General features: G+C 46.2%; 1 protein-coding gene across 1 annotated transcript in view; it reads left to right on the top strand.

Annotated features, from left to right (window-relative positions):
• The first annotated feature begins 3,370 nt into the window (after positions 1 to 3,370).
• Positions 3,371 to 24,371, top strand: part of WBP1L (WW domain binding protein 1 like) — a 62,366-nt gene continuing 41,365 nt past the window's right edge. The window contains exon 1 of the mRNA XM_075717557.1: positions 3,371 to 3,457. Within this exon, the coding sequence (XP_075573672.1) occupies positions 3,371 to 3,457 (87 nt within the window). The remainder of the gene's footprint in view (positions 3,458 to 24,371) is intronic.

Here is a 24,371-nt window from a genome sequence, read left to right as displayed (position 1 = left end):
GAAAGGTGCCGGCCCTGTGTCTGACCAGGCACCAGGGTGAGCGTCAGCACAGGAGCCAGGAGGAGGAGGAAGAGCCGCGAGGCTCTGCAAGGGCTGGCATGAGCCCTGAAACCTTTGGGCACCCCATACAGCCTTCCCCGAGAGGGTCTGGGGGCTGTGAACAGTCCTGAGGCAAGTGACAAAGGGAGGTGACAGTGCTGTGCTATGGTGACTCTCATCCCATTGAGGGGACTGGGGAGTTGACACTGGGTTACCTTTCCTACACCCACGGGTGTTGCTTGTCTTGGCCAGGCAGCATTTGCATGATGCTAACCTAGCTCTGCCATGAGGCCTCTCCCACCCCAAAGAAGAGTGGCTTGAGTTTGCTGCAGCCTGGTTTTGGAGGAGGAAGTAGCCTCAGAGTTTAGCCCAAGTCCTGGGCTAAAGTTCCCGCCCTCAACCAGCTGTGTCCAGGCTCTCTGCTTGCTGATGAATATCCCTTGGTGGGACAAGCGGGTTTCTAACCAGCCATAGGCTGTGGCTGCTTGGAGAGCCCCATGGCCCAGCGGATGGTCCACACTCATCACTCCAGCCAGGGATACGTGTCAGATCCCCGAGGGCAGCAGCATCCCCACATCAGCTGCATGCCCGAGTGGAGACACAGGGTCTGCAGCCAAAGGGCTTTCTGGCATTAACCACTCGGCTCCTACAGAGAGAGCAGCCAAACCCAAAACGTATTTCTTGAAGGGCCAAGCTCTATCCACAGCAGGTTTGCTTCTGCCCAAGCTGCAAGAGGCAGAGGATAACGTCTCCAACCACATGTAGGTACAGCTAGAAAGCTGCACAAGAGCTCTGAAATAATTAATAGGTCAGCGGAAAGTGGGAAAATGTGTTCAAACTTGTGTATCTGTTCCCTGGGCATTATTAGATCTCTTGTTAATGCGCAATTAAAAGAATAGATAAGCACATGAAACGAAACAGATGTCACTCCTGTTGGGAGTGGGAAGAAGCCACAAGGAGACATCTCTGCTCTCTGCTTTTCTTAAGCTCCTTAACTCGAGCTGCTCTTGTCCTACATCCAAAACTGCTTTGAGCACTTTCAGAAAAGTACCTGTAGCAGCCTGGGCTGTATTTGGGTCCAAGGTGCCTCTGGCATGCTCGGGAGCATGGCGATGCTTGTAACATTACGTGCCACGGTGCCCTAAAACTGCTTTTTCCCTGCACATCACAGCCACGCTCTTGCTGGTGACCCTTCCTGCATTTGCAGTGCTGGAGGCCCAGCAGGGTAGGGGGATCTGCGGCCAGCGATGCCAAGGGCAGCAGCCACCCGAAGCCAAGGTTGGGACCACGGTGGGAAAGCCTCGGTGGTTTTGTCACTCCTTTTTCCCTGTCTCCAGCCATAGTGGAGGGTCGGTGGAGCAGGGGGACCCTCTGAAGACTTATTGCCATCTCATGCCAGCTCTCCCCCTGCCCTGGGGAGCAGGATGTGTTGCAACTCGTTGCTCTTGGCCAGAGGAAGAGGGTTACTCTGGGCTTGGAGGATTGACAAGTTGGCCGGCACCATCCGCAAAACAGACCTCCCCCACTGAGCTTGTAGCAGTGGATTCCCTCTTTGGATCGGCATGGATTTATGCCAGCTGACAGTTTAGCTCAGCGGGGTTTCTAGGTTGTAGCTGGAATCCCCCCCGGAGGATTCAAGTCATCTCAACAGCTCATATCGCTCCAGTGTCAGGAGATGGTCGCTGCAGCTGGTGCCTGCCCACACTCCCCAAACCCACAGTAACTCCCCAGCCTGCCTTGGCCTTGCTGGGGAGCAGAGGGGTTGGAGCCAGCAAGTCCCCATGCTGCCAAGGGTGGCTCCAGCCAGCCCTTCCTCCATTTCCCATTGCTGCAACAGGAAGGAAACCTCATTGCTAGGAGTCAGAGCTGGACTCATCCCTCTTTGGGAAGAGCTGCAAGCGTTAATTGTCCTCCAGTGATGAGTCACACCTGATCTGGGCTTGTCCCATGCTCCTGTGCACTGGCTGCCTCCTCCCTGCTGTGCCTCTAATTTCAGGGCTAGCTGGGTACCGGAATAAAGCTCCTTTAGTAACTGTGCATGGCCGAAAAGTCAGTGCTCCAGCATGTTTACAACCTCCCTTCAAATGATAATCAGACCAAAAATGTCATGTCGGGCTGCAGCAGAGCCTGGGGAGGGGCTAGGGAGGCATGGGAGGCTGCAGGTCTCCTCTGAGGCATCAGCAGCCCCAGCAGGCAGGCTTGGCTCACTGCTCCTTGCCCAAAGGCTGGTGGAGGCTGGTGAACTGGCTACCTACCTACAGAGAGAGGAGCAAGCAGGTTGCATGTGCAATGGGTTAACACCTGCGGGCCCATGCCAGAGCCAGGCAGTCGAGCTGATCCAGCAGGGTTAGGTGTGCCCCAAGTACTGCGCTGATTGAAAAATGCCAGGCTAGAAGATAAGCTAAGTTGATTATTTTTTCCTGGCTTTTCTTAATGTGTTATCTGAGCATCTGATAAACCTCGTCATGCCAATCCGGCATGGCGGCTGCCTGGCAGGCTGGGAGCGGCGGTGTAGAAAGCCTCTGCCACTGCCCCAGAAACACGGGCCATCTCCCCCAAGCTGTGAATTAACCGCAAGTGCCGGTGCCCCCACTTCTCCTGGGGGTGCAAGCCTGGGTGAGGGAGTGCTGTGTGGGGACACGCTGGGACCCAGCCATGGTGGGAGATCGATCCTCTTTGCCATGCTGCTCCCGTCTCCCGGCAGGGCTGGCACCAACACGTGGCTGCCTGCCAGGTGCCTTGAGTCCAGCCCAATGCTGCTGCCGCCGTTTTAGCACCTTCTCCCTGTCAAGCTCCCCGGTATGCCCCAGATCCGGGTGGGCTGTTTGGTTTGGGGCTCTGTGGGTGCATTGGGGAGGAGGCCGAGCGGGGATCGCAGTAACCGGGTGTGACCAGGTGAATGGGGAATGAGTGCCTGGCTGCCATTGGGGTGTCAGGGAGGCCATAGCAGGCCAGAGGGTGCTTGTGCGCCCCCCTTTTTGCAGTGCCCAGTTCTGCCCCGGGGGGTGCATTGCACAGGGGGGTGCAGGACCAAGGGGCAGCCCCCACAGCCCTCTCCAGACAGTTCCGCCACTCACAGTATGGCAGTCCTGGCCCCACGCCAGGCTCCCTCCCCGGTGCGCCACACTCAAGATGGCAGCTCCCTGCGCGCAGACCCCGCCCCTCCCGGTTCTGCCTTACGCGACAGCGCGCTCAGCCAGTGGCGGACCAAGCGGCGCGCCGTCCGCCCAATAGGCGACCGGCGGGGGCGGGCCGGGGCGCGGGGTGCCCCCTCGGCTCCCGTCCCGGGCCGCAGTCGGGCTGGGGAGGCGGGGAGCGGGGGGTGGGGGGGATGGCGAGGAGGCTCCGCGCCGCCATGGCCTTGCTGCTGTTCCAGGCCCTGCCCGAGGGGCTGCCCGCCAGCGTGGAGCCTGCCCAGGTAGGGGCTGCCCTGGGGGGGCCGCCTGGGGGGGTCTGGGGGCGCGCCGTGCCGTGGGGCTGTGTCCCTGGGGCGGGGGGCGGCTGTGGGGGGCGCGCAGGCCTTGGGGGGCAGCGGTGTGAGCGCAGGGGGCTGTGCCCGCCGGGGTGAGGGGGCGGCCTTTGGGGTAGGGGGTGAGGCTGGGCTGGCAGGGGTGGGAGCGTGCGTGGGGTGCCTGGGGCTCTTGGGGCTTTTGGGGGCCCGCCTAGGGTTTGGGGAGCCCCCTTGGCTTGAGGGAAGCTGGAGGAGATGCAGAGACCTGAGTTTGGGGGTGCTTGTGTGTCGTGGGGATGGAGAGGTGGTGTAGGGATCTAGGTACGGGTGGCAGCACCTCTTGGAGGTGCCTTGTACGGCAGGGTGGCTGCAGGACGTGGAAGAAAGGTGTTTGATGGTGGTTGACTGGAGATTATGGGAAAGATGGCTATGGTGAGGGCAGGTGGCTTGAGCTGGCAGGTGCACGGGGGCCTGCGGATGGAGGTGCGTGTGTCTTTTCGAGGGTGGCAACAGGGAAGCGGGGGGCCTGCGAGGGGATGGGGCTGGAGGAGGTTTGGGATTAGGTGAGGGGTGGCCCTGGGGCAGCTGGCCAGAGGACCCGGGTCCGGAGGGAAATGGGACTTGTGTGGTGCTGCACAGGCCAGGTGAGCTGGTCTGCCCGTGGCAGGAACTGTGGTGGGGAGGTTTGGCGCAAGCCTCGGCGCAGAGGGAAGGAAGAGGGAGTGCGTTTCAACTGGGATGAGGGGAACTAGGCCTTGTCTTTGTAGACTCTAACCACCAGCTTACTACTCTTAATGCCTCAAAAGAGTTTTAATGAAGTTGATTCTCTCTTCTTCATCTCTTTACTGTTTCCTGTCTATGCTGCAGTGTGTACCGTTCAGATCTCCAGTGACGTTCTTGGGCCCCCCAGTGCAGACACCTGTAAACCTCTCCTGCCTTGATCTGTAAGCTCAGTGTCACTTGGAGAGGACTGTACTAGGTCAAGCAACCTGTGCACGACTGGGATCTTGTTGTTTGTGGAGTCAAGATGTCTTTTTCACCCTATGTAGAACATAGATTGAATATGATGACTTCTGATGTGATGGGGTGTATTACTTATAAGGTACAAATTGTAGTCTGCGTTTGTTGAAGGTCTGAGCCAGTGAGATGCTGATCTGTGACTGTAGGTTGCAGATGCTGTGCGTTGCATGGTGCTTAATGTCACAGGGGTGCAGATGGGGAGTGTCCCTTCTGGAATGGGTCCATTGAAATACTTCCCAATGCTTCTGCAGGAGGAGGAGGAAGGGAGGAGTTTGTCTATGACTACAGATGTTATCCCCCTCTTTAATTTCATTCTTCTTTTCAGGGTGCTGAGAGCACCAGATCTACTTTAAAAGGTGTGTAATTCCCTATTGGTAGTGCCATCCCAAATCTCCTTCAACCACTCCGAGGCTAAGGTTTGCTCCCCTAGGGAGCCACGTGCAGGATTGTGTTAAACCGTGTGTTTTCCACGTTGCCTCAACTGCCTTTAACAGATGGAAGTCCTAGTGCTTGCTCTGCTTCATCTGTGAGCCAAGGTACATAAACTAAGTGTATAAAAGCACATCTCGGGTCCGTTTTGCTCTCTGGTTGTTGCGGTATTCCAGCTGTGAGCAGTGGTCAGGTGGTAGGATTATCTGCACAGAAGCTGTGAAAGTCTTCAACCCCATACATGCTAATAAAAATACCATACCTGCTTTGAACACTGTGAAAGATGCTCCCTGCCTTGTACAGCTTATGCATTAGTGAAGGAGCTGGTAGAGGAAAGAAATAGGAAGTAGAAAAGGGGGAAAGGAAAAAGGAGGGTGTGGAAGCAATCACACAGTTGGGTTGCTTGTGGAATAGTTGCATACATGACTTGTGGATATCCTCTCCAGTCAGTGCACCAGAAATAATTGTAAAATATTAAGTCTTGAGTGGTACAGTACATGACAGTGGGGGAGAAAAGCTTTGGCAGCCTATGTTTTCTTTAGAGCACTTAGATGTGGATGCATCTTTTACTCGTTTTCTTTTCATAGTTTGTCTATATAAAACTCTTGTGGTTTATTTTAGATCTTAAATGTAGACTCTGTCTGTCAGAAGGCTGGTATTATCTCACTGCATACTAGAGATTGACAGCTACCCACTCAAAAATGACAGCGCTAATGTTCCATGCTCACTTTCAACATCCTACAAAACTTTGTCTGCTTCGGTGTTGCTGTAGAGCCTGATTTCCTCGGAGCTGATGGGCTTGTGGAGAAGAGCTGCAGTGGGGCAGTGCTGGACTTGGGACGATCTCCGCACCGAGGGTTCCTGTGTTTCTAGCTGAAACCCTGACAGCATTTGTCTCTTGTCCTCTCCAGATTGTTGCTGCCCTTGCTGCCTCTTTTGACTGCTGCCTCCTTCCATCTACCTTGCAGACATTTGCCATGCCCTGCTTGCTTCTGCTGTCAGGCAGAGCTTGTTATTCAGGGTCCATGCCTCCTTGCCTGTAAAAACTGTCCCGCAGACCTGGTGGTCTGAGGCTGGGAGGTGCTGCAGGAAATGTGTCCTCTAAATAATTCAGGAGGTGGAGCTGTACCGCCTAGCCGCACTGAACAAACATTCCCGAGAACACGCTGTACTCTGCAGGAGGGTCTGATTTTTCAGGTTAAAATAAGTCCAGGCTGCCTAGGATCTTCAGAGACCTTTCTTTTAACTAAGACTTGTTTGGGGTGGTGGATGGAGGAGAATGAAGATAATTAGCTCATCACCATCCTGAGTCCAAGTTGTTTAACTGTCTCCATGACTATTCATTGCAGTTTCACTTGTAATCAGAGCACAAAACTCTGTTAACTGGAGTTGAAGCATTTATCGGTAGATTATGGGCAGAAATATTGTGATTATGTAATAAAATAGGGATAAACATCACAGGAAGAAGAAGAAATCTAGCCATGTTCAGTCGTGACTGTAGATGTATAGCCTTAACTGCACACCTTGGCTGGGGGCTCCCCTCAGTTTGAGAGAGAAGGAAGTGAGGAAATAAGAAATGAATATATTTTAAAATGAGCTTGATCAAATTTGTAATGAAAAACTTTGCACATTAATAATTTTTCTATTGTAGTTTGTCTCCACAGGGCAGAGTAAAGGTTATTTGACTGCCTTAACTGTCTGTCTGCTTCCCATGCCTGCAGCTTAATTATCACATAGTTTTCTCAACTGTTGTTTTCTTTAAAAACAAGAGATTTAAGTGAATGTTAACTATGTGACAAGTCTGTGGAATCCGTCTTTCTTAATAAGGTGGTATTGAGCCAAAATCTGACAGAAGCATGCTCTTCTTAAAGACCGATTTCATCCCAAATTAAAGAGTTTGCTTGAAGTACTGTGACTTGAGGGATGATTCATCGCATGTGACAAAGAGGACAGATCCTTGCTTTAAGGAAGAACTCAGTGTGACTGTTGCTGTGGCTAACACCCCCATAACACAGAGTTTCTGTCCAAGGCTGTGCTGTAGCTGTGACCACAGCTCTGATTGCACCAATATGGAGTTACCACGCTTTGTCCAAGAGTTTGGCTGCATTTGGGCCCTTTCAGAGCATCACTTTAGGTAGTTTGTGAACTGAACAGCAAAGTTTCAATTATCCTCATGTAAGAGAGGCTCATCTCATCTGTAAATTTAAGACAACTTTTTTGATTAAGGTAAAGGTAATTAGTTGCAACTGCACTTCTGTGTCTCCTGAAAAGCATCGGGGTCCTTCAGGAAGAGAGCTGCTTGTATAACCTTAGGATATATTTTGTCTGTCATGATATCTTTGTCTGTGACTCTTGGTTTTTGGCTTGCTAATATCCACAGTTTTGGCAGGAGGCAGCAGAGATCAAAGTACGTCCTGTACTTGGTCAGAACAGGAACCTCTAAATAACTGTGCAGATTGGATTAAGGACTGCTCGTACCGTGATGATTATACCACCGTGAACTCCAGTGTCTCATCTGTACAACACGCTTTCCCGCTGATTAAAATTTTTTTTTGTTTGTGAGTTGCCCTCACAATTACACACAATGCTGTAAGAATTTCTCCTTGCATCTCTGCAGCTGTGCAGCAGATGGAAAGCCTGGTCTAAAAGTGTCCGATAGATCCTGGGGAGGAGTGTGACAGTTTTCTTCAGGATAGTCAAAGCAACTCTGTGACTCAGACTTGTCATTGCCTTTCTGAGAGTCTCCCTGCCACCCTCCAAATATTAATTAACAAAAATATGAACACTACCTTAAGAATAAACTTGGGCAGCTTTTGAGGAGTTGTGCTGTTCTGCAGGGGGACTTGGAAAGTTTCATCTGCCAGAGTTGTTTCGATATGGTTGGGGACTTTTCCATCCTCCCAGCCTCGCGAGCCAGGCAGGGTCAGGCCAGGTCAGCCTCGTCTGGCTAGCGGCAGCATCCAGCGCTGACTGTCCCCGAGCGGTGGCTCTGCTGGGTGCAGTGCTGCCGGGCGGCTGCTGCTGGGCAGCGGGGATCCTGCCCAAAGTGGTCATACCGCTGTCGGCCCTTCTAGTGAGACAGAGGGATGGATGTGCTCAATATTTGGCCACATTTCAATGGCAGTTACTCAACCCTGGCTAAAACACCCATCGACCCCTCACTTTGATTCCTAGAAGTGCTGCTCCTCTAAGCATCTTCAGCAGTCGCTTTTCTGCTGGCAAAAGTGGGAACTGTGCTCTTTTATATAGCTCTTTCAGCCTGTATTAACCCAGTGTTATGTTGAAGTTCACATTTGTCTGTCTTCCTGTGGTATTAGAAAGGCATTAACGTAGGTAACAGTTTGTGTTTCTTTAATCTGAAAACACATGGACATCCTCTGAGGTAATAGGCAGTATATTTAGTAAATGCAAACCGCCCACCTTTTCTTTTTGCCTTTTTTTCCCTTTAAGTCATATTGGGAGGACTGGCAGGATTGAACAGATGTCAGCTTGTGGCAAAAAGCTAGTGATCTTCTGGCCTCCTTCTCTATCCACAGTTGTCTGTGCTGTGCCCTTTGGTCACGGCTGTGCCTATGCAAACACCTCCTTGTCAGGCATATCCTGCAGTTTTAGTAATGCTGAGCCTTCTGTTCTGTCTCTTGACAACGTGCATATTTGGTACTGGGTTTGGGGATGTTCCTTTAATCTGAGCTGCCCCGTTTTACAGGGTACAAGGTAAGAATTTGCCCTTTCCGGTTAGCTGCATAGGAATCTTCTCAGCTTATTAATGCATTCAGCTGGTGACTTTATGGCTGTACTCGCTCCTGTCTTGCATTTGTTTCAGGGGGTTCATGAATCCAAGATGACCAGGCAAACTGCTCCTGCCAGGGTTGTGCTGCTGTTTTTGCAACGTAGGGGAAAGGACTTGGCATGTCAGAGACATCTCAAAAGCACTCTCTGAGGCAGGGCCAGTGACAATCTCGGAAGGGCCATTAGTCATGGCAGGGCAGAGATGCTCATTGCACGTTGCAGGACAGCCTGATTGTGCCAGGTTTTGGTCTGTGCTTCTGAGTCAGAAGAAAGCAAGCATGGAGTGTGGGACGGTACTCCTGGATGACTTCATGAAGAGATGCTGATGGGGAAGTCAGGTCCCTCCTTCCCCCTGCTGTCTTGTGTGATTAGAAAACCCACAGCTAAGACGACAGGTTTTGAGATGCCAACAGCTGGGTGCTGTGGCAGCGGAGCTCTGACAGTTGATTGCCTGCGTGGCTGAGCTTGTGAACAGTGCACATAACAAACACGCCTGAAATAACAGCTGGCTGGAGAGAACAGGCTTGTCAAGCAGGAATTGCATGCCCGTACCTTGCCTGTGACAAGAAGCATGTTGGTGTGGCAGTCACAAATGATGCTTTTCTGTGATTTTGCAGATACTGTTTGACTGCAAAGGAAGGCTCAAGGTGCTGCTGAGATCTGCTGTTTATCTTCTTGGACAAGGAGGAACTTGATTCTCCTCTAATGATGTGATTATCAGTAGGATCACTGCCCCCAGTATTATTTTTAGATGACTGTTGTAGTCTCTGCAATGGCTTGTGAAACTGTAAAGGAGCGCTTTGCATGAGGGGGCTTGCTGGGTGCAAAGTGAGGAGATGCTGGCAGACCGATGCAGCAGACCGAACCATTTAATGCCAGTGTGGCCAGTGCTCTCTGGCATGCTGTGCCCTGAGCAACACCTGCAGATAGAAAGGAGAGACTTTATTTTGTGTGGAGGCAGCTTGTGGTGCTGCTGGTTTGCAGGCCTCCTCCACTGAGCCAGTATCCATCCACCCGGCATCGCCCAAGGTCGGTCCAAACCGGCAAGAGAAAAAAGGATGAGAGCTGGGTTGCGTAGGAGATTTAGATGCAGTTTCCTGACTTCCTTGTTCCCAAACACTTCTATGCCAGCATATTGTAAAATAAATCCAACCACTGACAGTGCACTGGCAGCTTGCTAGCAAGTCTCTGCTTGAGCATGGAAGAAATCCCCAGTGCATCAGGGGACAGAGTGTTTGCCATTTAAAATGCTGCTGGCCTCTTGCTGATAACGTGTTGCAGAAGTGTAGGTGAGTATGGTGAGCAGCTCCCAGTACTGACAAGCTGTAGGGTACTGGGTTTAAGGAAGATGGGAGAACAGGCACCTTTCCTTTTCTCATGGGGGTTCAAGACCTCAGGATCCTGAGTGCAGTCCTTAGGACTAGCAGAGGAAAGAATTTGCCTAAAGAAAGGAAAGATCTGCTAGCAGTAAAGAAAAGGATTCTTCCTTCTTCTTTCCTCGTTAATCTTCTGCATTACTATGAGGTGGAAGTTTGTTACTTCTAGTGGTGATGTGCTTTTATTTCACCTCTGGTTCTGGTGTGCACAAGGCAGTGATGGACATCTCAGAGGCAACTCAAAAGCAGAGGTCCACAATTTTTTGAGGCTGATCTGGGAGGGATCATGATCAAAGCAAAAACTAACTGTATCTTGGCTCTACTTGAGGCTGAGGGAGCCTGTCAAGGTACTGACTTGCCAAAAGTCATGGAGTGGGACAGAGAGTGCCTTTACCCAGGAAAACGGATTTTGTTGATGCAAAGAAGATAGGTCACAGAAGGAGGTGAGCTTTAGGCAGTTATCAGTGTCTGTCTCCCCATTAATTAATTTTGAAGCCACTGGCCAACTTGAAATAATTTTGATAGGGAGAGACCTCAGAGGCATAAGATTTCAACAGAATTCCTGAAAACAGGCACACAGAGACCTTAACAAAAAAACCAACCAACCAAACAAAAAAAACCAAACCAAAAAAACAAACCAAAACCCAAAACAAAACAGGGAAGCATCACTGAGTGAGAAGCTACAGTTGCGAGCTTATTAAACACTGGGAAATTTGTGAGCCTGTGATTGACTGACTTGATATATGCCCTAGCTTCTAGAAAAGCTTCAATTGGAGCTCACAGTTTGCTAGCCTGTAAAGTCAATCAGCCTTGTGGAACAAACTGATGGGAGGTCAGCTTTACGGAGCTCCAGTGGTTACAGAACTACTTTTATTTTTCTTTTTTGTCTCCTGCTGGCTGAACAGCAAATTGAAGGGGAAAAGGCTGATAAGCTGTAGAAACAGTTACGAAGAGTGTGTTTTGCCAGGAATCTCACCAGCCATCTTGAGCTTTCCCTGTGTAAAAGGTGTCGAGCGTTGCCTGTTGGAAGCGGGAAGGAAACTTGAACATTAATGGCATGCCAGCAGACGGTGCAGAGACTTTTTAGTGAGCAGAACTGATTCACTCTTTTCTCTCGTGTCCTGGCACACAGATATGACCAGCAGGTCAAGTACTGTTGTCCACAAGAGACTTTTTTTTTTTTTTTTTACTTCATATGGAATCAGAGCTGATAATCAAGACAGTCTGGGATAATGCTGTCAGTCAAACAACAGTGTAATTGTGGCAGCCACACCAGAAGCCTGAAACGGAAAAAGTGCAAAATACGCAGAAATATTCACCCTTGCCAAGCTCTGTATTCCTGACTCTTTGTAATAAGCTGTTTATTTGTTAATACTGTATCAGTAGTTGCATGTTTTTTTTAAAGCCTCTTTCTCTATGTGGGATTCTCTTTAAATCCCAGGTGGTGGATGATGGCCAACAGGAAGCCACGGGAGCTGCATGTCTTCTGCCTCCAGCAGAAAATCAGGCCATTCTGTTGCAAAAAATATCCCCCATGACAGCTATCCTGCTGGTTGTGGGCAGAAAATCGGTCCCACGGAACTAGCAACCTGCTGCAGAAGCACCTTTTAGAGCTCTCTGGCTGAGCTAAACAAGAATTGGGAGTGACTGGTGTTGGAATTGAAAGGGTTAAACAGTGGCTGGGGTCAGTCTGAGCCAGGAGGTAGGGGAAGGGCTGGAAGAGGTGGTGGGCATTGTACAGGGGTGTTGTAAGGACTGGACAAAACCTTTTAAGAAGGCAGGGTATCTTCAGGGCCATGACACTGGGCTGACTTCATCTCATCCTGTGTATCAATTGTAATTGCATTGGGAAAATTACCAAAAGTGCTCCCTGCCATGCTTCTTGGAGGAAGGAGAGACTTTTCTTCAGATAGGATCTGAAAGACCTTTATTCTGTGCTTGGAAAGCGTTTAATGCAGCTACCTGGATGCATGTGAAGGTCATGACTCATGTCTCGGTCTCTTGTGTGATGAATTCCTCCTTTCCTTACTGGTTGTCTCATTTGTTCGTTTGCAGACCGATTTTCAAACAGTGAATGCTGAAGAGGAGGGTTGTGCGTGTATTGTGTTGTCTTCAAATTACTTTGTCATTTTGACTTCTGTCTTTTTGACTTCTGTGTTTTTAGAAGCAGCAAACTTTACAAGAGCTTGCATTTGACTCTCCAGCCTCCTGTGATCTGAAGCTTACATAAAACAGGCTTGCAGACATCTGTCATTGCTGATTGTCTCCATTTACTGACACTTAGCACTTAGACTCCAACAAAGCCTGTCTTAAATTGCAGTGTCAAAAATAAGAGCTCTTAATTTATTTTCATCTACTTTTCCTAGCGGTATTGTTTTCTCTTTGTCTCATTGTTTTGCTCCTTTTTCCTACCCATCTTATTAGGCAATTTTTGCGTCTCTCATACTTGATTATTAAATAATCACGCTCTTATGTTTGTGGCTCATTGTTTTACCGAGTTTCTTGCATTTCTGCTCTGTCCTTGTATCTCTGTACTTCCCAGAGTATGTGATCATACTAAACCACCAGAGAGCAGTTAGGCTGTGGAAACAAGAGTCAGGAGTTTTCTCCTCCTCAGACCCATTTTGTGCTCTTAGGCCCGTCCCTTGACTACAAAGTCAGGAGGATCATCTGGCATTAAAAGATGAATTCAGGAAGTCTGGAGTGATTTTGCTCTTCATAGTATTGTTTTCCATTCCGAAACCTGTAGTCTGCTTTCTCTAGATGGACTAGCTGAAGAAGCAGTCCTCCTTTATTTTCAGCATGCTATGTATTTATTGAGAAGCATTGTGCCAGGAAAACTTTAGATTAAGCGACCAGACAAATCTGTTGTTGCCTTGTTTCACCTTTCCTGGCATGTAACTTCAGGCTGATAGGAAGTGTAAGGGCTTGCTAAATTCCTTGCGTGGACGAAGCCCAGACAAATCTCCTTTTTTTCCACAACCTTTAACAGAGCAGATAAACTTTGGGGAACAGGAGTAGCACTGATGGCTTCTTGTCTGTGTCATATTATGTAGCAGTGTGTAACCAAAACTCTTCTTGCTATGATCCTACTTGAAAAGATTTTAGAAGCGTGACCAAGGGATGATTAAATATATTCCTATAATATATGAATATATTAAAAAGATATTAAAATATTAATATATATAATAAAACTGGACTAAATTTGTGTATGTAAGCAGTGAACATTTTGGCTTTGGCTTGAGAATGCAGAGATCTGCAGGGGAGGAAGACAGCATTAGACAGGATGTTCACAGTGGCCTGCCTGGGTGCTGTGCCACTTGCATCTTGATCTTCTGGAACCAAGCAAATGGAGGGTGTTTTTATGTCCATGAAACCATGTGCCTTGCATGAGTGTAATCTGAAGGCTGGGTCAGCTGCTGCTGTTGATGTAGTCATTACCACGCTGATAATACAGAAAAAGTTAATTTTACAAATCTGGAAACCTTAAGTTCTAGTGGCATTTTACAAGCTGGGACAGACTCTTAAATAGAATAACCCTAGATTTTGTTTGTTTGTATCCTTGCTATGAGAGCTCTTTTTATCCCTAGCTCTTTTCTCGCACAGGCACTGCCTGTCAACAGTTCTTCTGAAGGCACTTTTCTTCAGGACAGGGTGCAAGGTAACACTTGTTTATGCTTTTAACTAATGTCTCTAATTAAGAAATAGGCCTTAAAAATACTGCTCTTACCTGGTTCAACCCATTAACTTGTTAATTTACAGGTCTTACACTGCTTCTGTCTTTGTTGGCTTTTTCCCCTTTCTGACAGCAGGCATCTTGCATATTCTATAGTGGTGAGGGCTCTTGAGGGTGAAGTGCCTTGATAGTTTACTTAACCTGAAGGATTAGTGCAAAGGTAAATGATGGAAAAAGAACAGTTTTCAAAGGAAACTTCTTGGGTTTACTTGTCCGTGGGGTTTTTTTGAGGCTGACTTTACAAATATTATAAAAAATAATGATTTTTAAAAGCCACAGTGTGCTCCTGAGTCCTTCCTTTGAAACACGAGTACTTTTTGCAAGAACTCTTCAGTTCTGATCCTGACTTACCATATGATATTAAGAAAGTAATCTCACATTTCTCATCTAAAATGGGGACATTAAAATGGTGAATGTACTATAAACTGTGGGGTTTTGTATCAAAATACTGGGACATTGTGTGGTACCAGGTGTATAAATACTGTATAATTTCCCTCTTCAGCTGGAGGTCTGGTTGAGAGTCTTCAGGTCTAAATTATTAATTGTTAACCAAGAAACTCCTGGTTTTCTTCTGCAAGGTTTCGGTCCAAAGGTTTTCAATGCCCTCAAGTACTATGGTCAAACTTTACCTAATTGTTGAGATACAGTTTTATTGTTCTTGGCTTCTTCTGTACTTGAGTGGGGACTGTTCTTCTATTTGTCTGGAAAGCACTACTGTAAGTAATCAACATGCGAAGACACATGAAGATCAAGCTTTTGTGCACCTTACAAATTCCATGTGCTGCGTTTACTGCACAGGAAACAAACAGTCCAAGTGAAAGCTTTTCCTTCTTTGCAACTCTCAGTTAATTGGTTCTGTAATGAAGTCAAGAAGTTGAATTTCTTGTGTCACATTCCCCCTTGGAGGCAACAGCACACAGAGGTGAAGACTTGGGACTAAACCAGCAGGTTCAGTGAGCAGAGCTGTGAGATGAGAGCGAGCTTGCTGAAATGCAAACACAGAATCTGAAAAGGGAGTACAGAACCCAAAGTGGCAGTACAGACTGTTTTGATAGCTGCATTTTGGCTTAAGAATCCTCAGATGCTCAGAACAGGGTAGTCTCTTTTCTAGACCTTTGAATGGCATACCAAAATCTTCGGATGGCCGTGAGCCATGAGAGCCTGCTGTGCATCCCTCGGAGAGTGAAGGGGAGAGGGAGCCCGGAGCAGGTTGCCCGCAAGTCCTGTCCATTGCGGGATGACGTTAGGCTGGGCAGGCAGAGTGAGTGGTTTCCAAGTGCCCCTGAGATGTGGACGTCAGCACGCAAGCTTGCCTTGCTTTCTTTGGCAGCGGGGAATTTGACTACCCAGCAACCCAGCTGCTGGGAAAGCTCAGACATCTGTTTTAAGTTCTTTACAGGATAGGATACTTTTTATAATGCCCAGTCTGTCTGCAAAGAGTAAGATGATCACATGTGTCTAAGGCGGGTATTTATATTTGCACACTAAAAAGACATGCTCCATTTACAAACAAGCACATGTCTGGCCTCTCTTGCTGTTCTCCATTGCACCTTTTCATTTAGGTGATGAAATGAACCTTCTAGCTCGACTTCCTAGTTCTTTAGTGCTAACCTGCCTTCATCCCCAAGTGCTTGGGCCTTCCATACAGCAGAAGCCTTTACGATTATCCTCGTGTCCTTCTGCAAAGAGGGAGCAGGGTGCTTCTGTGTGGGTGGTGGGTGTTCATCCTTGCATTTGTTGCTCTCAAAGTGAGAGCTTGTTCAGTTTGTGTCAGTAACACTTTTGATCCCCTCACTTAAATGAGATAGTGGGTGTTCTGCAGAAAAGACCTCTTTAAAGTGCCTTGCAAGGTTATGCTGCTGCATGATGGTTAACAAAAGTTCATAAAACTGTACTGGACTGGAGACTTATGAATAGTTTCCCAAGTACAGTTCTCCATATTGTAGTCTGCAGCAAACATGGTTTATTCTCAGCTGATTGACCTCATGTGGACTTGTGCCTGTGTAAGTAGCAGCTGAAATCAGTGGTCTGAGCACTAATCTGCAAGTCGCACACAGTAGGTTATTATTTAGTGAGAATGCTCCACAAGTCTCTTGCTGCAGCATTTTCATTCAAAAGGTCACTTCCGTGAGTTCGTGCGCAGCTGAATTTAATGTTCTTTCTCAGCAAGGCAGGCCACACTGGAGAGTGCATAATTATAATAAATACAACTTTGTTCTCAGCTGAAAAATCCATCTGAAATAATTTTTTCCAGCCCTTCCAACAAATGCTTTTAGTAAGATAAATAAAAGCAATTCTTGCAGATTTCACATTCATTCAGCAGGAATGTTGGTGGGTGTAGGGTGCCTCCACTTAAGTCACTCATCACAGTGCCTTCTGGGCTCTATCAGCTTGTATATTCAATAGCTGGCTAAGGGTAGCATTTGCAAATTGGGTTTCTCGCAAACCAGTTAAACCCAAGTTCATTATTTCTTACTTGGTTTGAATCCTGGTTATTACTTCGAGTAAAATTGTTCTTAACAGCAAGTACAGAGAGTTTAGTTAGACTCTTAACTTGGGCAAACTTTAAACAATGCTTTGATAGGTGCATCGGCTTTTAGGGACATGTGTGTATTTATATAAGCTTTTGTGGCTTTTTTTTCTGGTTAGTTCTTCTGTGTAGTCAAAGTAGATTTATTTTCTTCTGTCTCCTATTTCGCAACACTGGAAATACTGCAAAAGTCTCTGCCTAAATAGAGAAGGAAAGCTAAGAGGTTTTTTTTCCCTCCCTGAACTTTGAAGCAAGTATTTAAAAAAATCCCCTCTTTGCTTTCATCTTTCAAGAGACTGAGCAGAGTGTGAAATGCCCTAATTTCCCTTTCTTTTAATTTTTTGTCCAAGGATGGCAAAGAGGCTCTGCTAGTTGATCAGGATACTGCTGCTGGTGGAAGCTGAATCTTTGCATAGTTTCTTTGGGTCCGTGAGCAGGGCTGGTTACCTTTGAGGTTTCAGAGGGGCTTTACAGGGTGATCCTCGTGTGCCTGCGATTTCCCTGCAGAGACTCTAGCTAAGCAGTTTCCAGTTTTCTCCACTCAAAACCGCCACAACCTTTGGTTTGGGAACTACCTGGTAATATTGTACGGTTGGTTGTTGCTGCAAGGTCACTCTTCTGCAGGGCTCTGCTGGAATCTGGGAGGCTCCAAGGGAGAAAAGACTCACATGGCAGTGTCGATGGTAAATGAAAGATAATGCAGCCATTCTGCTCTTGCCATGAATTTGGACAGCCCTCTGCTGTAGTGCTTGGCATGAAAAGCTGCATGTAAGCTGTGGCACCTAGTTTCTATCCTGTCCTTTTTCCTTTTCACTTTGGTGAGAGGGAGGCATGAAGGCCTTTCTAAAGGAAAGAAGAGCCTGATGTCTGGGCAGAAAGAAAGTACAGGGAGGTCACAGAAATCTGACCACTCAGACTTCAATAAATGGAAGTGATAGTCCTGGACCTGGGGAGGAGGGGTGGAAACTCGCTTCTACTTCCATTCATGGTCTCTGTGCTAGGTTAGATACTCATCTCTCAAAGACTTCATATCTCTTCAAACCCCAGTGGGCTTGCATTGACGCTGGGGAATGATCAAAGGGAGAATATGCTCTCTGTCATCGGACTGTGGGCTTGTACCTTGTGGTCACGTTCCATATTGATCGGGAGCAGATTTCATCAGCGCTTAGATCATGACAGTCTGCCTCCCCCCCCCCCCCCCCCCCCCCCAAGGTATTCTTTTGTCTCCTTGCTTGTCGTCTTTGTTCCCTGCCACTGCCTTACTTTCCTTGATGCAAGTCTTTGTGTTCTCTTTATTTTTTTCTGTTGAAGTGATCAGGAGTTGAATACTTGGTACTTGCTAATGAAGCTGCTTTGGCAGTAAGACCAGGGAAACTCACTTAAACTAGTTGTTGTTTTAGGATCTCTCTAGGCATCCTGACCCTACATGCAGACATGATTTATTTTTGAAAGATTGGAGTTAGAAAATCAGCTGTTGTCCTAAAATGAAAACACGCATTCATCAAAACCTGAATTTCACGTGGGTTGTGTAAACATGTAATTTGGGTTAGGTCTGGTCATTGGAAAATATGCGATGCTGTTGTCTAGGAAGTTACAGTTCAAGAAACATGGGGAATTTCAGAAAGTCACATAAACTGTGTCTCCTTGGAGAATTACCTCAGAAATCCTGACCTCTGCGTTTCTGCCGTGTGCTTTATAAGATGCTAGCGAAGACGGTCATTTGAACAGTTGCAACATTCTTGTATACATGTGTTTGCATGACGTTACAAACTGCGGAAACAATAATTCCGTGCTTCCCAGAGACTCTCCCTCTGCACGTGGCATATGAGCCATCACTCTGATCGTCAAAGGACTGTCTGCTTCAATCCATGCCATGTTTCCTATGGTCAAATCACAGAAAGCTTTTGCTAGGGGTCTGTGCACTTGAATTTCTAGACGTGATGGCTAGGGTGCTCTCTGGCACCTCCGCTCTTTGCCAAGGCACCATCCAGGGTCAGCGCATAAGGCTTTAGGCTGACCTGGATACCCTGTTCCTATCCCCATCCACTAAAGGTTTCCTGTGCAAGATGTTAGTTTTACTCTCCTCTTTATCAACTGTGACAACAGTTGTTATTTAAATGTTGCTCAATATTTTCAACATGATCTCGGGATGACTGCTAATTCCTTCAACCCCTTGTTTTGTTTTAGAATTTCTAATCCCATTTTCTATGACTAAGTTCAGTTGCGTGGTTTCCACAGTGAGGATTAGGGTTTACTGCTGTAGGTACGTCATTCAGCCTTTGAAGCTGCTTGCTCATGCTTTCCTTGGCAAGCTCTGGCAGACATGCTTAGCAACAACAGAGATCATATCTTTTTGAAGCTGCAAAAGGGTTAATCAGAAGCATGTTTATGAAACCAGGTTGTTTACCCTTACAAGCTTTTACTGTGATCATTTTGGATGCTTTTGGAAGATTTATCACCTGCCTTTGTAATTTACATTACATTTTTCTTTTCTTTCTTGAAGCTATTTTAATGCTATGTATGATATTGTTAAAATTAACTACGATAAGCAACTTCTCCTGGCAAGCCCTAAATTGCACACCTCTTGGATGCAAACTGGGGAACATGACTGTCTTCATGTGGATGGCATAAGAATTTTGACTGATGTGTTTGGGGTGGCTGAATGAGCGTAGGGCATCTGAAGTACATCTATAGCTTCAAAACAAATCCAACAAAAGGACTTGCATCCCCCAGGAAGGCAGATAGCTGTTTGTACAGATGCTTTTTCTTGAGAGCCTTTTTAGAATCATAGAATCGTTTAGGTTGGAAAAGACCTTTAAGATCATCCAGTCCAACCATTAACCATTAACCTACACTACCAAGTCCACACTAAACCAATCAAGGGTAGACTAGACTAAACCATGTCCCGAAGTGCCACATCTACCCGTTTTTTGAACACTTCCAGGGATGGTGACTCCACCACCTCTCTGGGCAGCCTGTTCCAATGCTTGACTACACTTTCCGTGAAGAAATTTTTCCTAATTTCCAACCTAAACCTCCCCTGGTGCAGCTTGAGCCCATTTCCTCTCGTCCTATCGTTTATTAGTTGGCAGAAGAGACCAACACCCACCTCACTACAACCTCCTTTCAGGTAGTTGTAGAGATCAATAAGGTCTCCCCTGAACCTCCTCTTCTCTAGGCTAAACAATCCCAGTTCCCTCAGCTGCTCCTCATAAGGCCTGTGCTCCAGACCCTTCACCAGCTTCGTTGCCCTTCTCTGAACACACTCCAGCACCTCAATGTCTTTCTTGTATTGAGGTGCCCAAAACTGGACACAGTATTCCAGGTGTGGCCTCACCAGCACTGAGTACAGGGGGACAATCACCTCCCTGCTCCTGCTGGCCACACTATTCCTGACACAAGCCAGGATGCTGTTGGCCTTCTTGGCCACCTGGGCACACTGCTGGCTCATGTTCAGCCAGCTGTCGACCAACACCTCCAGGTCCTTTTCAGCCAGGCAGCTTTCCAGCCACTCTTCCCCAAGCCTGTAGCGCTGCATGGGGTTGTTGTGACCCAAGTGCAGAACCCGGCACTTGACCTTGTTGAACCTCAAGCAGTTGGCCTCAGCCCATCGGTCCAGCCTGTCCAGGTCCCTCTGCAGGGCCATCCTACCCTCGAGCAGATCGACACTCCCACCCAGTTTGGTGTCATCTGCAAACTTACTGAGGGTGCACTCAATCCCCTCATCTAGATCATCGATTGTAGGATTGGTCACAGTTGTGGTTGAGTTTACTTTTGTGTACAGGGAGAGAGGCTATTCAAGGGAGTATTATTTTTCATCAGGGAGATTAAAGGTGTTGCTATTGATCAGGAGATTTCTTTGTGTGGAGACTCTCCAATGAAATGCGGCACCTGCGTATATGCAGTACTTCTTTAAAAATGTTAAACAGGATCTATCCTCTGACGGGATTTGTAAATTGTGCTTTTGGCTCTATCTGCCTCACCAGCAGATGTACCATTGTGAAATTTTTACAACCTAATAAAATATTAGCGGAAGCTTCATTTCAAGAGGAAACTTGATGGCTGATTTCAGTGATGCCTCTTTGAAACCAGGTGAGAAACATGTGGTTGCCTGATTGGGACTTGCACCTACCTCCACAGGCATAGCACCCAGGATATTGATTGGCAAGGTTCGTGGATTGCAAAGGCCCTGAATAGTTCTGGCAGGGTAGATGCTACGATGCCAGGCTCTGCATATTTGGTATGATGCAGTTGAACAGATCGTGAAAAACCTTAGTTTTTAATACATTGACTCAAAGTGGAATTATTTATGCATTTCGACACAAAATGTGTCTTGATCTTTAGTGCATTTCTAAAGCCATCAGAGAGACTCTTTGGACTTCCTGTGTTTACCTCAGTCTAGTAGTGAATGCTGAGCTTTGCAAGTACTAACTTTTGGTACAAATTTGTGTTGTGTACTTGAAATATAAGGATCTTCCAGAAACTCTCAGGAATCTGGTGACTGTTCTTTGTATTTTCTAGATTTGTGCAATTTTAACAAGCAAGAATCTTTTATTTCTGAAGATTTAATTTATCTAACACTTTTTCTTCCCAGGAAGTATCATCTCCTGGGATTTAAGCATTTGCTGATAGAAATCTCTCTGATCACAGATAGTTAAAGAACTATCAAGTGTCACATTATTAGGTCACCAGTTCAAATCTAGTCCAAAGTGGTAGTGGGCATTTTTATACTCCTAACACCTTTCATCAGGATTTATGTTTAGTTGCTTAAACTAAAAACGGAATGTTTGCTATCCACTTGAATCCATAATTCAAGTGGAGAATAAAGACTAGAAGCAGTTTTTTCTACAGCAGAAAATCCTGTTTGACTTGTGTTAGTATCTGTATATGCTTGTCAGCATACATGGTGCTTTAGAAGGAGTAAAGGCAGCATCTTCCCAGAGGAGTGTGTAGTTTGCTGCATAAGTTGTAATGCAGAAAGGTGACCTCACCTAGCAGAGAAGTGTATGCATTAGTCAAGTCTGGTATTTTTGGTGTGCTTTCCTATGACTTTTAAGTTACAAAAGCCTTTGAAGAAAGTATAGGAGGACATAGACTTTGAAGGGAAAGAGATTTTGAAATTGGAAATGCAATGTGAGAGTGTTTTGAATGGCAACTGAAACACTTTTGGATTAAGTACTTCTCAAATTCTTCCAGGCAGCTGCTCTTCTAAAGAATGATGGTTGGTTGGCTGGTTGTTCAGTGGTGTTTTGTGTTGTTCCCCCTCTTTCTTTTTCTTTCTTGTTTCTTCTAGCATTCATGTCAGGATATTTGTGTAAAACTTCATTTCTAAATCTGACCTCTAATCTCAGGTTTCTGGTCAAGAAGTGCAGACTTTCAGTTGAGAATAAAAACCAGTACTTACAATAACTTACAGGACTGTATGTCTCCCAGTCTGTAGAGAGCTTGAAATGGTTCAGTTCAGCTGGATGGGCTTTCGCAGCTTCGCTGTTCCTCCTTGTTGATTTGTTATTCTAAAGTTGGGAAATCCTTGCAATCTCTTTGAGATGTGTTGGGATATAGAAAGCCTTATGAATCCCTGCAGTCAGGGGCTGACCTCTTGTGTACTGGGATCTGCCTGCAACTGCCTCTTACTTCCAACCTTTTCCTGAATGTTTCCTGAGCGCTCTCTGGCTTGTTTCAGGGACCAGCTTGGCAGCGTATCAGGAATCAATAGCTGGAGTCCTTCAGGAAAGAAGTTGAAGATGCTGAAGTATGAATTCTGGTGTCCTGGTTGTTAGAATCTGTTAGCAGAGACGTCAAGATGTGAAGAAGAAAGATATGAAAGCCGGTACAAGTGTTCTCTTTCTTTGTGCTCCTGAGTTGAGAAATTAGGATCTGAGTTGGGTTCCCCACCCCAAAGGCTGTTGCATAGCTTCCCATGCATCTTGTGCTGTAGGAGATCGCTGGTGACTTTTGTCAGTGTTTGGAGGGACAAAAAGTGGGTTGTGAGGCGTGGAGACAGGAAAAAAACATATTTAATGACATGGGAAAAAAAATACCGCACATAGAATCTGAGTTATCACTGTGGCACTTTGTGACGAGGATTCCAGTCCTGTGGGTCTTAAAAATATGTTTTCACATGTGTATACTCTGTAAAGAGTCTTCAGTCCTGTAGAGGTCTGAGTTCTTGGCACTTTGGGAGAAATGAGATCATTCATTTTCATTCTTGATGCTGCTTATTGCTACCATTTTGCTGGTTATCTCAGAGATTGTTGGCAGTATATTTATGACTTCCTACTTAGAATATTCTGTTACAATCAAGTACGTCAGAAGCATTGAGCCATATTTCTGCCTCTCTTTTGATGCCGATTTGCTTTATAAAGGCAGTATTGAAGTTCTGGCTTAGCAAAGGAATACCAACCACTGAACAATTTCTGCCTGTATTTTAAGTCTCTGATTGCTTTTTGGCTTGTAACTGTGATTTCAGCCAGAAATGGTGCATGGCTAGGAATCTTTCTAAATTATCATCCATCTTTTTGCTGGAGACTAAAAGGGGAAAGTTGCAGAAGTGCAAAGGAAACCTCTTTTTTTTTTTTTTTTCCTAAAGTTGAGTCATGACAAGATTGGCAAGTTGCAAGGGAAAAATGTAAATGTGGTGTTTACTTACTATAGTTAACAATGAAATCCTCTTTTACAGAAAATTAATAGAGTGAATTATGCTTTCGGTCTTCTTGTTATTGTGGAAGAGTAAAAGAAAATATAGTTATCTTGATTTTTTTTTTTTTTCTTTAAATATGTATTTGGTCTAGGACAGGGGTAAATAAAAGGAAGGTGCCACTTTTTTTACTGATAATTCTCTGAAGATTGACCCTACAAATATGGTCGTCATCAACAATTGCTAGTTTTCACAAATGGGATGACTTTGTATTGGTTTTCCCTCATTGCAGGCAAATAACTAAATCATGGGATGTCCATTTCTGAAACCTGTGATCTTTTACTTAGGTATGAATTCTGGTTGTTTTCAATGCATATACACACATTAATATGCTGAAGTAGCATGAAAAAACATGTCAAATCTTTTGCATAGTGTAACAGATGTTACCTATAAACATTAATGACTCTGACTCCACTTCTGATATGGTAAATTCTATTCTTATTCTGCTGATGGAAAATAAAAGAATAGAAAACAGTGACTTTGCCAAACATGAAGTCCAGTACAGTTTGAGAATGGGCCACAAGTTATTTGGAGTCCCAATTCTGTGTTATATAAAGGCCATAATTTGTCTTGCAAAAAGCCTGGCTAATGTTAAAAAATGTGTTATCTGTCTTTTTGAAAACAGATGAAATAAATTGCAGAAGAACGTATTTGTCAACAGGGAGTAACCATAAACTTAGGAGGCATGCAGGCGTTGAGCATGGCTGAACAAGACTACCAAGAATACAGACAGAACCTCTTTCCCCTCGCTTTTCAGGCTGTAAGTAGGACCAGAGAACACCTTCTTTCATGAGGGTTGAGCAGGCTTTTCAAACCCCTTTGGTGTATGTGCAGTTTCTTAATGTTAGTCTTGGTGTTAGGCTTTCACGACATAGGCTGTGGGCTGTGTGGAGTGAAGCTGCAGGTTGCTGCCAGCCCACAGCCACAGCTCTTCCACTCCTGGTGTCAAAGGAGTATTTAGATATTAGTAAGATTTGATGTTGGTCAAATTAAACATGAGAATTGCAAGGTGTCCCTGTGTGGGTTTTTTGTCATGCTGCCAGATGTGCTTTACTGAACTGTTGCATGGAATTTTGTGATTGCATTGATCAAGGTAGTACCGTGGGTGTGTTCTTCATCCAGGGGGAAAAGTGAGGTCAGCAGGAATGAATGCTGTGCTGCAGCTCAGACTGGAAAAGAGATACTTTGGTGTCCTGGGAAGAATACATCTCTGACTTCTGCTTTGGGGCATTCGGTCTAACACGGCAGTCTTAATGTTACGTGGCAGGTGACTTTCTTGTGTTCCTTGTTGGGCAGCCCTACTT

This window comes from Pelecanus crispus, chromosome 10 (genome assembly GCF_030463565.1).
Source record: "Pelecanus crispus isolate bPelCri1 chromosome 10, bPelCri1.pri, whole genome shotgun sequence".
Lineage (NCBI taxonomy): Eukaryota > Metazoa > Chordata > Aves > Pelecaniformes > Pelecanidae > Pelecanus > Pelecanus crispus.
The sequence above is the reverse complement of the archived record's forward strand: the minus strand, read 5'-3'. Positions and strand labels throughout refer to the sequence as shown.